The sequence below is a fragment of the Brassica napus genome, chromosome C8 (assembly GCF_020379485.1).
Source record: "Brassica napus cultivar Da-Ae chromosome C8, Da-Ae, whole genome shotgun sequence".
Lineage (NCBI taxonomy): Eukaryota > Viridiplantae > Streptophyta > Magnoliopsida > Brassicales > Brassicaceae > Brassica > Brassica napus.
This window is the reverse complement of record NC_063451.1, coordinates 39,555,880-39,566,965: the sequence shown is the minus strand read 5'-3', so window position 1 is coordinate 39,566,965 and position 11,086 is coordinate 39,555,880. Positions and strand designations below refer to the sequence as shown.

The 11,086-nt window shown below is 38.9% G+C and overlaps 4 protein-coding genes, 1 long non-coding RNA gene and 1 other non-coding gene across 8 annotated transcripts; 3 read left to right on the top strand and 3 right to left on the bottom strand.

The window, feature by feature from the left end:
• The first annotated feature begins 305 nt into the window (after nucleotides 1–305).
• On the top strand, nucleotides 306–1,603 carry LOC106368267 (MATH domain and coiled-coil domain-containing protein At3g58340-like). 2 transcript variants are annotated; one of them, XM_048764779.1, is made up of 4 exons: nucleotides 306–466; nucleotides 566–726; nucleotides 883–1,118; nucleotides 1,208–1,603. In XM_048764779.1, exons 1-4 carry the CDS (start codon nucleotides 360–362, stop codon nucleotides 1,454–1,456), a joined length of 753 nt encoding a protein of 250 aa, XP_048620736.1. In that variant the 5' UTR covers nucleotides 306–359; the 3' UTR covers nucleotides 1,457–1,603. The 2 variants fall into 2 exon arrangements, with proteins under 2 accessions (XP_048620736.1, XP_013663638.1); XM_013808184.3 differs by having other exon boundaries at nucleotides 877–1,118.
• Nucleotides 1,604–1,670: 67 nt separating this feature from the next.
• LOC106363593 (MATH domain and coiled-coil domain-containing protein At3g58380-like) lies at nucleotides 1,671–3,052 on the bottom strand. Its single transcript, XM_048764781.1, has one exon. The coding sequence runs from the start codon at nucleotides 2,145–2,147 to the stop codon at nucleotides 1,851–1,853; it is 297 nt and encodes a 98-aa protein (XP_048620738.1). The 5' UTR covers nucleotides 2,148–3,052; the 3' UTR covers nucleotides 1,671–1,850.
• Nucleotides 3,053–3,209: 157 nt separating this feature from the next.
• LOC125592014 lies at nucleotides 3,210–6,227 on the bottom strand. The gene has a single exon (XM_048766985.1). It carries the CDS (start codon nucleotides 6,225–6,227, stop codon nucleotides 3,210–3,212), a length of 3,018 nt encoding a protein of 1,005 aa, XP_048622942.1.
• Nucleotides 6,228–6,704: 477 nt separating this feature from the next.
• LOC106368160 lies at nucleotides 6,705–8,967 on the top strand. 2 transcript variants are annotated; one of them, XR_002662355.2, is made up of 3 exons: nucleotides 6,708–7,373; nucleotides 7,480–8,600; nucleotides 8,682–8,967. It is a non-coding gene; the product is annotated as an uncharacterized LOC106368160 (long non-coding RNA). The 2 variants fall into 2 exon arrangements; XR_007327153.1 differs by having other exon boundaries at nucleotides 6,705–7,373; nucleotides 7,480–8,967.
• On the bottom strand, nucleotides 8,883–10,486 carry LOC111198311 (MATH domain and coiled-coil domain-containing protein At3g58200). The gene is made up of 3 exons (XM_022712197.2): nucleotides 9,382–10,486; nucleotides 9,136–9,293; nucleotides 8,883–9,024 (listed from the first exon to the last, which is right to left on the bottom strand). Exons 1-3 carry the CDS (start codon nucleotides 9,486–9,488, stop codon nucleotides 8,915–8,917), a joined length of 375 nt encoding a protein of 124 aa, XP_022567918.1. The 5' UTR covers nucleotides 9,489–10,486; the 3' UTR covers nucleotides 8,883–8,914.
• Nucleotides 10,487–10,997: 511 nt separating this feature from the next.
• On the top strand, nucleotides 10,998–11,068 carry TRNAG-GCC. The gene has a single exon. It is a non-coding gene; the product is annotated as a tRNA-Gly (tRNA).
• The last annotated feature ends 18 nt before the right edge of the window (nucleotides 11,069–11,086 follow it).

The window sequence follows — 11,086 nt, the reverse complement described above, 5'->3', positions numbered from 1 at the left end:
CAAATATCAAAGTGGAATTGAGTATGTTGGTTTCTTTGAAGAAAAGAATCAGGGCTAGAAGAAACTAAAGCTTGATGATTAAGTATTCTCTTTAATATTCATATCTATGACCATTTTTGTTAACTCATAGTTATGTGGAGTATCAATTCATGATGACCTAAGGCTCTTCCCATATGCTCACGTAACTTGAAATTCCTGCATCTATACCCAAAGAATTAAAAGACAAGACTCTCTCGCTGAACCTGTAAGATAAGCATATTCTCTCCCCTTTTTTAAAAAAGTATTTATACTAGTCTGGTTTCTCTTCTTCTTCCTGTACCAGCAGTTTCGTTCTCAATTCAACTTATCACATCACATCAATGGAGAATCTTAACAAGAGAAAGTTTGCTTGGTTGATAAAGAACTTCTCCTCTTTGCCATCTGACAAGCTTTATTCTGCACCAGTCCTGATCAGTGGATTCTATTGGTAAAGACTACAAGTCTTTGTTTGATTTAGATTAACTTGAAGTCAATCATCCATACTTCCTTTTTTGTATGATTATTGTCTTTCGTTTGCTTCTTGCAGGGATGTTTTTACATATCCTAAGGGATACAAAGGTGGTGATTCGTTGGTTGTGTCTCTCGCTGTTACTGATGGTCAATCATTGCCTTCTGGATGGGCAAGATACGTTAAGTTTCGCCTTACTATAGTAAACCAACTTTCTCATGAGCTCTCCATACACAGAGGTGAATCTTTACTAACATCTGCTCACTAGTTCATTCATGTTGGTCAAAAGAGTCCCTTGTTAGTGTCAGTGTCAGTATGTCACATGACTGCATAGTTCATGCAGTGTTATAATTGTTGTTGGTTAACTAACGGAGTGAAACATTGTACAGAGACAGGTATTTGGTTTGATCAGAAAGCTCCAGGATGGGGCTTATCAGGAATGCTCCCCTTTGCCAAACTCCATGACAAAGATGGTGGCTTCCTGGTGAACGATGAACTAAAGATTGTTGCTGAACTAGAATCTCTTGAAGTTATTGGTATGTTAGATGAGTCTAAAGATTTGCTTGACAAGACTTCATCATCAGTAAGGGAAAGCATAGATGCCAATGGGTTTCAAGTTCTTCCTTCACAAGTAAGAAACTAAAGAATGGTGGAAACTTCTTATTTATCTCCAAAGAGTGCTCTGTCAAACGCTTTGTGACTTCTTTCTTTTACTGTCAGGTGGAAGCTGTGAGAGGGATGTTTGAAAGACATCCAGACATTGCACTAGAGTTCCGTGCAAAGAACCAACATCTGAGGACAGCATGCATGAACTTCTTGCTCAGTCTTAGCGAGATGCTTCCCAAATCACTTGAGGAGTTCTCTAATGAAGATCTGATGGAAGCAGACATTGCGTTGACATATTTGAAAGATGTGGGGTTTAAGGTGGATTGGCTTGAGAAGAGTCTGGACCAAGTTAAAAGAACATAAGGAGAAGGGGCTTTCAGTACAAGAATCTCCTCCATAAATTGTCTTTGTAATATGAAAACTGAGTGACAAGAAAACACACAATAAATTGTTGTCCCTACATAAGATTTTAATCATATATACCATGGTGAATCGTGATGTGTCGAGAAACTATTAATTATTTAGGGCAATTGCTTTATCATCAAGTAACCTAGCTTAAACCCATTTATCCACTGAAAAAAAAAACAAGGGTACTCCCATATTACAAAAACTCCGGTAATAAGATTCTTTTATCTCAAAAGCGTTCAAAGAAAGAGTAGAAGACCATCATTTCAGAGTCAAGACACACGACCAGAACACCAGCTTACCAAGTAAAAAATAGCAAACTACAAGTTAGTTTATGACAAGTCTTGAAACATCAAACCACATCACTGAACGAGAGAGCAACATTCTGCTTCTTCACAAGATCTTCCAGGTCTGAGCATTTCTTAGTGAGATTCTGCAACTCTTCCTCCATGCGTTGCAGCTGAGCCTTGCCAGTGTACATCTTCTTCTTCTTTTCCTTTAACTCCTCGAGCTTCTCCTCCAACCAATCCACTTTGAGCCCAACCTGCGATAAGTATAGAACTGCAGCCGATGCTTCAGCCAAATCATCATCAGAGAGCTTCTCAGGCAACTGGCAGAGTGTTTCAATCAGTTCAAGGAGAACATTCATGTATGTCGACTTCAGATGCTGATTATTTGAAAGGACGTTTGATGCAAAGTCTGGGTGTTTCTCAAATATACACCTCACATATGCTACCTGCCAGTGAATCAAAAATATATAGAAAAAAAAAAAAACATGAATCTTGGTTTTGTCCTGCAAAAGAATAGTTGAGAACTAATCTTAATTAGATTACTTGTGATGTAGAGACTTGAAACCCATTGACGTCAAAGGTTTCGTTTCCCATTTCGAGTACCATAACCATTCATCTTAGTTTTTTTCATAGGTTGGACTGCCTCTTGAGATCCCTCTGATTCGCCGATACCTTGAAGAACATGTACCTCGGCAACAATCTTGAGCTCATCATTCACAAGAAACCCACCGTCCTTGGAATGAAGTTTGGCAAGTGGAAGAAACTTGGTAAAACCAAAAGAGGGAGTCTTCTGATTATACCAATCGGTTGCTTCTGTAAAAAATCATGAAACATAAAAAAAAAGCATTTAGTAAGGATTTTTCACCGGAAACTGATTTACGACTTTACTTTGAGTGAAAATTTTGTAATATAGAGTGTACCTCGAAGTACGACTTTACTCCGTACGACCTGAGCTTCCTCTGCTTTCATTGATGAAGTTTTTGTCTTTTGAAGAAGAACGTTGAACCCAGATGGGCCTTCTTGAACATTCGGGCTTGATGTTTCTCTGGCCCATTATTGTTGTTGTGTCGTTTTGCTAAGTTTACAATATAATACATTACGCACCGATGATGATGTTGTTTGATAAGCATTTTGTCTAGAAGTGGATAAGATTTGGAAAAAAATGGTGCAAATTAAGTACTTGCTTCAAGTCAAAGATGATTCACAACTATTCATGTTATTGTAAGTTTTTGGAAACGTATGCATCTTCTTAATACATCTTTGTCTTTTTTTTTTTTTTTATAAATATGTGAATTATCATTAAAATGAAGCTAATTTGTATGATACAAAGAGTTTAATCGTTCAAGCTAAATGATGCCAAAAAAAAGAAAAAGACATCAAAGAACTTCAAAGTTGAGAACGTGAGATCATCAACATGATTCTTAGGAAAACTTCAGCCAAGCTTGCATGAGTCCCCTAAATTTCTTCATCTCCTTCCTTGATAGGATGGAGTTCCTTATGGTTCTGTCCAAATCTTTGAATATCCGATGGGGGATAGAAGACAGACCATTGTGTACGCGGCTGTTACGCTCTGCCCATAGCTGATAAACAGTCGCTTGCGTAACAAGGTGACGCAGTGTATTGGAGCAGGTTGTATCTGAAGTTCGCAACCACTCACACAGCGCAGTCCAAGTGTGGAAAAGAGTAGGGCGATATCCAAGACGAACGGTAATAAGGCGCCACACCTGTTCACTAAAACTGCATCTAAGAAAAAGATGATCTCTTGTCTCTTCACATGCATTAGCACAGAGGAGACAAGAATTGTCAATACCAGGGTCCCAATTAGCCAACCTAGCTCGAGTCGGTAACCTGTCTTGCATAGCAACCCACATATGAAACGCATGTCTCGGGATATGACCAGAAAACCAAACAATCTTTTCCCAAATAACCTGTTGTCCGCAATGCCTAACTGCTTCCCACGTAAGACTGGTGGAGAAGTTGGTTGAGCTTTGTTCTCTAACACACCATTTGTAGGAGTCAGCGGAAGTTGATTGAGATGGTAACGGTACCGAACAGAGCATGATTTGAAGTTCCTCTGCTTTGGGGGATCTCGCAGGGCGAAGGCGCCACCCCTCGAGTGAGCAACTGTCTCTGATTGTGGCATGGAGAGGAACACCGATGTGTTGAGGTCCATTGTCTCCAAAGAATTTGATCAGTGGTCCAATAGGCAGCCAATAATCAAACCAAAAACTGGCCTTGGTCCCATCTCCAATGTCACATTTTAAGAAACGTTCTGCCAAAGGACGAAGTCGGAGAATAGACTTCCAGATCCATGAAGTTTGCTTCTCCACTTCGAAGCTCCAAATGCTCGCTCCCTTAAGACGATTTCGCTTGGTCCAAAAAGCCCACAAAGACTCTGATTCACAATGGAGGAGCCAAATAAGCTTGAGGGACAGAGTTGTATTCCATGAGGAGAGATCCCTTAGGCCAAGTCCACCCTCAGAACATGGCATACAAACTGATTTCCAAGAGATTTTCGCAGCAGCTTTACTAGTGATGTTTCCATTCCATAAAAATCTTGAGCACATGGACTCAATTGATTTAATACAGCCTTTAGGCAGGATGAAGCTGGAGAACCAAAAATTGAGGGTTCCTGATATGACGGAAGCTAAAAGCTGCCTTCTACCCGCATAAGAGAGGGCACGCGATGACCAAGTAGAGAACCGTCTTTTTAGTTGGTCTAACAGTGGCCTGTAATCACAGATTTGAAGTTTTCGGTGCATTAACGGTAGGCCCAGGTAACAGACAGGGAGCGAGCCAATAGAGAAGCCAAGACTTGATAGGTTTGAGGATTCTAACTCACTCATACCCGCCACGAAGAGCTCTGTTTTCTGGCGGTTCATCGTCAGGCCTGACCACGCGGAAAAGCCATCTAGAGTTGCTGCAATCCGCTCTAGAGAGATTTGTTGGCCATCAAAGAACACCATGATGTCGTCTGCGAAAGCCAAGTGTGTCACTGGCGGGTTAGAGGCTGACGGGTGATAACCAATTTGTCCATTGAGATAGTCTTTGTTCAGCAGTTGAGCGAGCACTTCCTTGGCCAAAACGAACAGATAAGGCGACAGGGGGTCTCCTTGTCGAAGCCCACGAGCACCCCTGAAATAACCTCCAAGCTCCCCATTCACAGCCACAGAGAAGCGAGTAGTCGTGATGCACTGAGATATCAGGTGAACATAGGAGTCTGGGAAGCGCAGAGCTCGAAGAATAAGCAGGATGAAACTCCAGTTAAGAGAGTCAAAGGCCTTCTTGAGGTCTATTTTGAGGGTTGACCTCTTGGTGATGCTCTTCCAATTGTACCCCTGGATAAGCTCCGTAGCCATAAGGACGTTTTCGACCAATAGCCTTCCCGGTATAAAGGCAGACTGAGTGTTTGAGATCACCAGGGGCAAAACTTGCTTCAGCCTATTAGCAAGAATTTTTGAGATAACTTTGTATGTAGTATTGCAGCAAGATATATGCCTGAAGTCAGAAACAAGAACAACATTTTGCTTCTTCGGTATAAGCGTCAGAATCGTTGCGTTCCACTGCTGGAGCAGTCTACCCGTCGAGAAGAATTCTTGGACCGCCATAATCATGTCTGAACCCACTGTTTTCCAGTGGGCAGTGAAGAACTCGGCTGGATAACCGTCAGGACCCGGGGACTTGTTGTTTGGCAAAGAGAAGAAGACTGCTTGAATATCCGTATTGAGGATGGGAGCCTGAAGCAAGTCAACCACTGAAGGAGAGCATCTAAATTGCAGCAACTGAGATAACTCATCAAAGGTGGATGTAGAAAGTAGGGAAGACCCACCCAATAAATTCTCATAATAATCCAGAACCATGTTCATTATTCCTTCCTTAGTATCGATCACATTGCCATGTTCATCCTGAAGAAACAATATTTGGTTCTGAGCGGCCCTTGTCTTAACGTAGCGGTGATAAAATGAGGTGCTAGAGTCTCCTTTTCCAAGCCAATTTACATGAGATCTCTGCTGGAAAAAAGATTCTTCTGCCTTTGCGAGAAGAGACCATTTTTCATATGCTTTTCTTTCATTCAAACCAGCTTGAGGTGAAGGCCTTGAGAGCAGAGCATGCTGGCAGTGAGAGAGCTCCTCAAACGCCTCGGTCGCACGTTTTTCTATACCAGAATAGTTATCCTTACTGAAAGTTCTGATGATACTCTTCAGTTCTTTTAGTTTCTTGGAGACCCTCAGCATACTAGTACCTTGAAAGGGCAAAGACTTCCAGCACTCAGAGATAATAACCTTAAACTCGGGGTTTGCATTAAACATCGAGAAGAACTTAAAAGGATGTTTCAGCTTGGGTCTGGAAGTATCAAGGAAAACGCAGCAAGGACTGTGGTCGGAGATGCCTGGATCACCAAAGACACCAAGGGAATTGGGAAAGGAGGAGAGCCACATATCGTTAACCAGGATTCTGTCTAATTTCTTGGCAACAACCGAGGCACCTTGTTTATTTGACCAGGTGAAAGTGTTCCCACAAAACGGCAAGTCAGACAGTACCGATGAGATTGAGCAGTTTAGAAAATCTCTCATACCACGAGATGAAGAGGCTGCAGATGCGGAAGAGTGCTCAGAAGGATCTAAGATTTGGTTGAAATCGCCTAACACTGTCCAAGGAGCTTGAGCAATGGAAGGGGAAGTAGATAGGTAGCATAATTTAGACCATAACTCTCTACGCACTTTTCTGCAGTTAGATCCATAAACTAGGGTGACAACAAATTCCGCTGAGACAAAAGGGAGTCTCACTTTGCACGTAATGCTTTGGAGAGATTTGCTTGGATCACCGAAACCGAGACTGATGGGTGCCACAACAACCAGATTTTTCCTAAATCCGAAAATTCGTAATTACAATCGTAATGCCAGCTGGGGAAGACACTGTTGATGATTGACACAGCCTTGATACTACTGACATGCGTCTCCAACAGTCCACCAAAGATTGGCTTATTCAAACGAAACCATTTCCTAAATCCGCCACGTTTTATTTTTTCGTTGAACCCTCTAATGTTCCAACAAAAAATATCCATAGAGGGAGAAAATTCAGAGGTTTTAGTACTCCCTTTCCTTCTCCCCTTAATAAAGACTAACATGTGGGGCGTGGGATACAAGTCAAGTATCAAAGAGAAATACATTTTATTTTCAGTACCATTCATATAACCCTTTTGCTAACTCATAATTATGTGGAGTATCAAGTCATGATATGATGGCTAAGGCTCTTCCCATCTGCTCACGTAACATGAGATTCCTACATTTTCTTTGTATATCTATTTGTTTTTTTTTTTTGAACTGAAGTGTATATATCTGTTTGTTACAAGAAGATACTCTACGGAAAAAGACAAGACTACCTCGCTGAACCTGTAAGGTTAGCATATTCTCTATTTCCAAGTATTTATACTCTTGATTCTCTTCTTCTTCCTGTACCAGAAGATAGATTCTCATCAATGGAAAATCCTAACAAGAAAAAGTTTGCTTGGTTGATAAAGAACTTCTCCTTTTGCCATCTGACAAGCTTTATTCTGCACCGGTTCTGATCAGTGGCTTCTATTGGTAAAGCTACAAGTCTTTGTCAATTGTTTTCATTGATTTTCTCAACTTGATGTCAATCATTCGTACTTCATGTTTTTGAGACTTTTCTTTGGTATTCTTCTGGCAGGGATCTTTTCACATACCCTAAGGGATACAAAGGTGGTGATTCGTTGGTTGTGTCTCTCGCTGTTACTGATGGTCAATCATTGCCTTCTGAATGGGCAAGATACGTTAAGTTTCGCTTAACTATAGTAAATCAACTTTCTCATGAGCCCTCCATACATAGAGGCGAATATTTACTAGCATCTGCTCACTAGTTCATTCATGTTGGTCAAAAGGGCCTTGTCAGTGTCAGTATGACACAGGACTGAATAGTTCATGCAGCGCTATAGTTGTTGTTGGTTAACTAACGGCATGAAACATTTTACAGAGCAAATATTTGGTTTGATCAGAAAGCTCCAGGATGGGGCTTATCAGGAATGCTCCCCTTTGCCAAACTCCATGCCAAAGATGGTGGCTTCCTGGTGAACGATGAACTAAAGATTGTTGCCGAAATAGAGGCTCTTGAAGTTATTGGCACGTTAGATGAATCTAAAGATTTGCTTGAGAAGACTTGCATAGATGTCAATGGGTTTCAAGTTCTTCCTTCACACGTAAGAAACTAATTAAGAATTGTGGAAACTTCTTTTTTCAAACGGTTTTTTACTTAGTGGGGCTTATTGGAATGATGATTTGTTAGGATTTCGTTTTTTCTTTAAATCAAACCTTATTGGATCTAGTATTTATAAAAATTACCTCAAATCCTTGATTATTGGATTTATCATTTCAAAAAAATTCCATCAAATCCCCTCTTATTGGAAAATTAGGATTTCATCTAATAAAATATACCCAGAATTATTTGGAATTATTTGAAAATGATTTCTAGTTACAATCTAATGAACATAAATTCCATCTCATGAGTTAAAGAAGTCTTACTTTTTCTCTCAGCCTTTATGTTTCTTCCTATGAAAATCAAAAGAACTCATTTCAGAACTAGGTCTAAGGAATGAATACGAAAATGACCCGAAAAAGGATTCAAACCACAAAGCTAGATAATGATATGGAACAGAAACGATAGTCTTACCGTAAGTTTCTGGGTTCTTCAAGTTTCACTTTCAGACAAAGCTATAAGGCTTTAGAAGCCACTTGATTCAAGCTTATAGATTGATATTGGAAGATTCCCGTCACCATCTGTTTTGGTCTCTCGAGGTAATGCTTTTTTGTCCATGTCGGTTATATCCTCTCACGAGTCTCTACAATCTCCATTGATTCATTCTTTTGCTTAATTAGAAAGCATTTCGTTCATGAAGTTTCCATCATTGCTTCGAGTCTTGATGATCAACAAGGGACATAACCAGAGATGTAATTGGGAGAACAACTATGTTCTCAGTACGAAGTAAAGTGACCAAGAACAAAGGTGTAACCCAAAACGATAACACGTTCAACCCTAGTTCTAGGGGTTGAACACAATAGCTTTAATAAAGAGTTCTTCTTTTATTGATGTTTAGGAAACTTCTCAAAAACTAAACATAAAGTGTCTTCTGATCAAACAACTCAGTGGCTTCTTGTTTTTCAATCACAATACTCCCTTTTGGAAAAGAGGGAGTCTTCTGATCAAACAACTCAGTGGCTTCTGTAAAATCAAGAAACATACAAGTCATCTTAAGACAAAACAAGCATTTCACAAAACATTAGAAATTTATAGAATACGATTTGCTCAAACCATAAGCTAATAAAAGCGTACCTCGCAGTATGGAGGACTTGTCTGAAAACTGATTTACTACTTTGAGTGAAAATTTTGTGTTCCTTCTCCATCCAAGTGGCAATGATTCATGATCGGCTACTCCAAGATACAGAGACAAGCAATCAACTTTCGATCCCTTTGGATAAGCAATAAGACACCTACAGTAAAAAAAAAAACGATTTAGCACCTAAACAAATCTTACATGGACAGAAAATAACACTAGAAAACAAGTTTTTTCTCTCGTACCATTTGAAGCCACCAATCAAAAATTCATCAGAGTAGATCCTCCAAGATTGCAGAGAGGAGAAATCTTTAATCACCCAAATGAACTTGTTACCAGCTTCACTCACCATTCCAGACAGAGTCCAGAGTCTCAATCACACTGGCCAAAACATGACAGGTAACTAACTACTGAACCCCTCTGAAGAAATGTCACTCACCAAACATAAGCCAATGAGAACACATCAAAAACCTATAATGCACTATGGACTTATAAAAACACAGCAGTGAAGCGAAACAAGATGAACTATTAATTTCGAACCAAACACTGGAAACAACTCAAACTAGTTACCTTAAAGAGAGGAAAATGAAAACGTTTGTTCTAGAAACAGAGACGCTGTCACTAAAACGTCTCTTTTCTTCTGTACTTCTTGTCTTGTCACGTTTCTATCATTTTTTTTACTATTAATTGCACTTCACTTCTGTATTTTAAGGATCCAAATCCGGATCCGGATATCCGCCGGATATTATAATTTTTAGAAGGATATCCGACACCCGGATATCCGCGAACCCCGGATCCGGATAAGGATAGTAAAATTATGGATCCGCCGGATAAGGATCCGGATCCGGATATCTTAAAATTGTCCGGATACCCGATCCGTCTCAGGCCTACCTACACCCCTGCGATAGCCTAGGAGAGATTTCTTGTATAAAAGATTTGGACAATCTTACACGCAACCCTTAATCTCTCTCCTTCGAAAAAAAAAAAAGATTTATGTACTTTATCTTTGTATAATCTCATCTTCTAAATGGTGAGCTCATACAGAAGTGAGAAGACCAAATCTTAACGGAAACTTAAGATTTTCTGTCAAAACTCGACGAATGTTTTAACGAACTTAAATAAAATGAAATGAAGTAGACCAAAAAAAGTTAAATAAAATGAAATGAAAATTTAAATAAAATGAACTTAGTTTCATCAAAACTTAAACAAAAGTAGATTTTGTACGTCTGTACGAATATTTTTATTTTATAAATATAATTGATGTTATTATCAATGTTTTAAATATATAATTAATATTTTAATGTTATATATTTTGTATCTCTATAATATTATTGTACTCCTTATTCGACATTATTAATATATAATAATTTGTTTAATACTTTTTATTTTGTTATTATTTTTATTATTTACAAATATATTTTTGAATTAGGTAGAATAAAATAACAATCTGAAATAATCAAATAGAAAACCTCCTTCAAAATATGTTTTTTTTCTTTAATTTATACATTTTGCATATTATATATTTTTAAAATTTATTTATTCATATTAGGGCTGGGCAAATAAACTGAACCCGAAAATCCAAACCGAACCCGATCCTATAAAAATGAATATGAACCGATCCGAACCCGACATAAATACCGAATGGATCTTGTTTTTTGGTATTTTGGGTTATGGATATTATCTGAACCGAACCCGGACCTAAATAGATATCCGATAGAACCCGAAACATTTAAAATCACAAAAGAACTTCTACCAAATATGATCTTAATTCTTAATATGTATCCAAAATACTTTAAGATATTATTGAACTTCTAAAATAATTATATGTTACATGAAGGTTGATGGTGGAATGTGTTAACAAGCACCAGTGCTCTAGTGGTAGAATAGTACCCTGCCACGGTACAGACCCGGGTTCGATTCCCGGCTGGTGCATAAATTATCTTTTTGTTT

Bases quoted from the DNA above. Each gene is read 5' to 3' on its own strand.
- LOC106368267 (XM_013808184.3), top strand. From the start codon at position 360: ATGGAGAATCTTAACAAGAGAAAGTTTGCTTGGTTGATAAAGAACTTC. The intron at 467-565 runs GTAAAGACTACA...TGCTTCTTGCAG, and splicing joins CTGATCAGTGGATTCTATTG to GGATGTTTTTACATATCCTA. The intron at 727-876 runs GTGAATCTTTAC...AACATTGTACAG, and splicing joins TGAGCTCTCCATACACAGAG to AGACAGGTATTTGGTTTGAT.
- LOC106363593 (XM_048764781.1), bottom strand. From the start codon at position 2,147: ATGAATGTTCTCCTTGAACTGATTGAAACACTCTGCCAGTTGCCTGAG.
- LOC125592014 (XM_048766985.1), bottom strand. From the start codon at position 6,227: ATGTGGCTCTCCTCCTTTCCCAATTCCCTTGGTGTCTTTGGTGATCCA.
- LOC111198311 (XM_022712197.2), bottom strand. From the start codon at position 9,488: ATGGTGAGTGAAGCTGGTAACAAGTTCATTTGGGTGATTAAAGATTTC. The intron at 9,294-9,381 runs GTACGAGAGAAA...TTTTTACTGTAG, and splicing joins TTGATTGGTGGCTTCAAATG to GTGTCTTATTGCTTATCCAA. The intron at 9,025-9,135 runs GTACGCTTTTAT...TTGATTTTACAG, and splicing joins CAAGTCCTCCATACTGCGAG to AAGCCACTGAGTTGTTTGAT.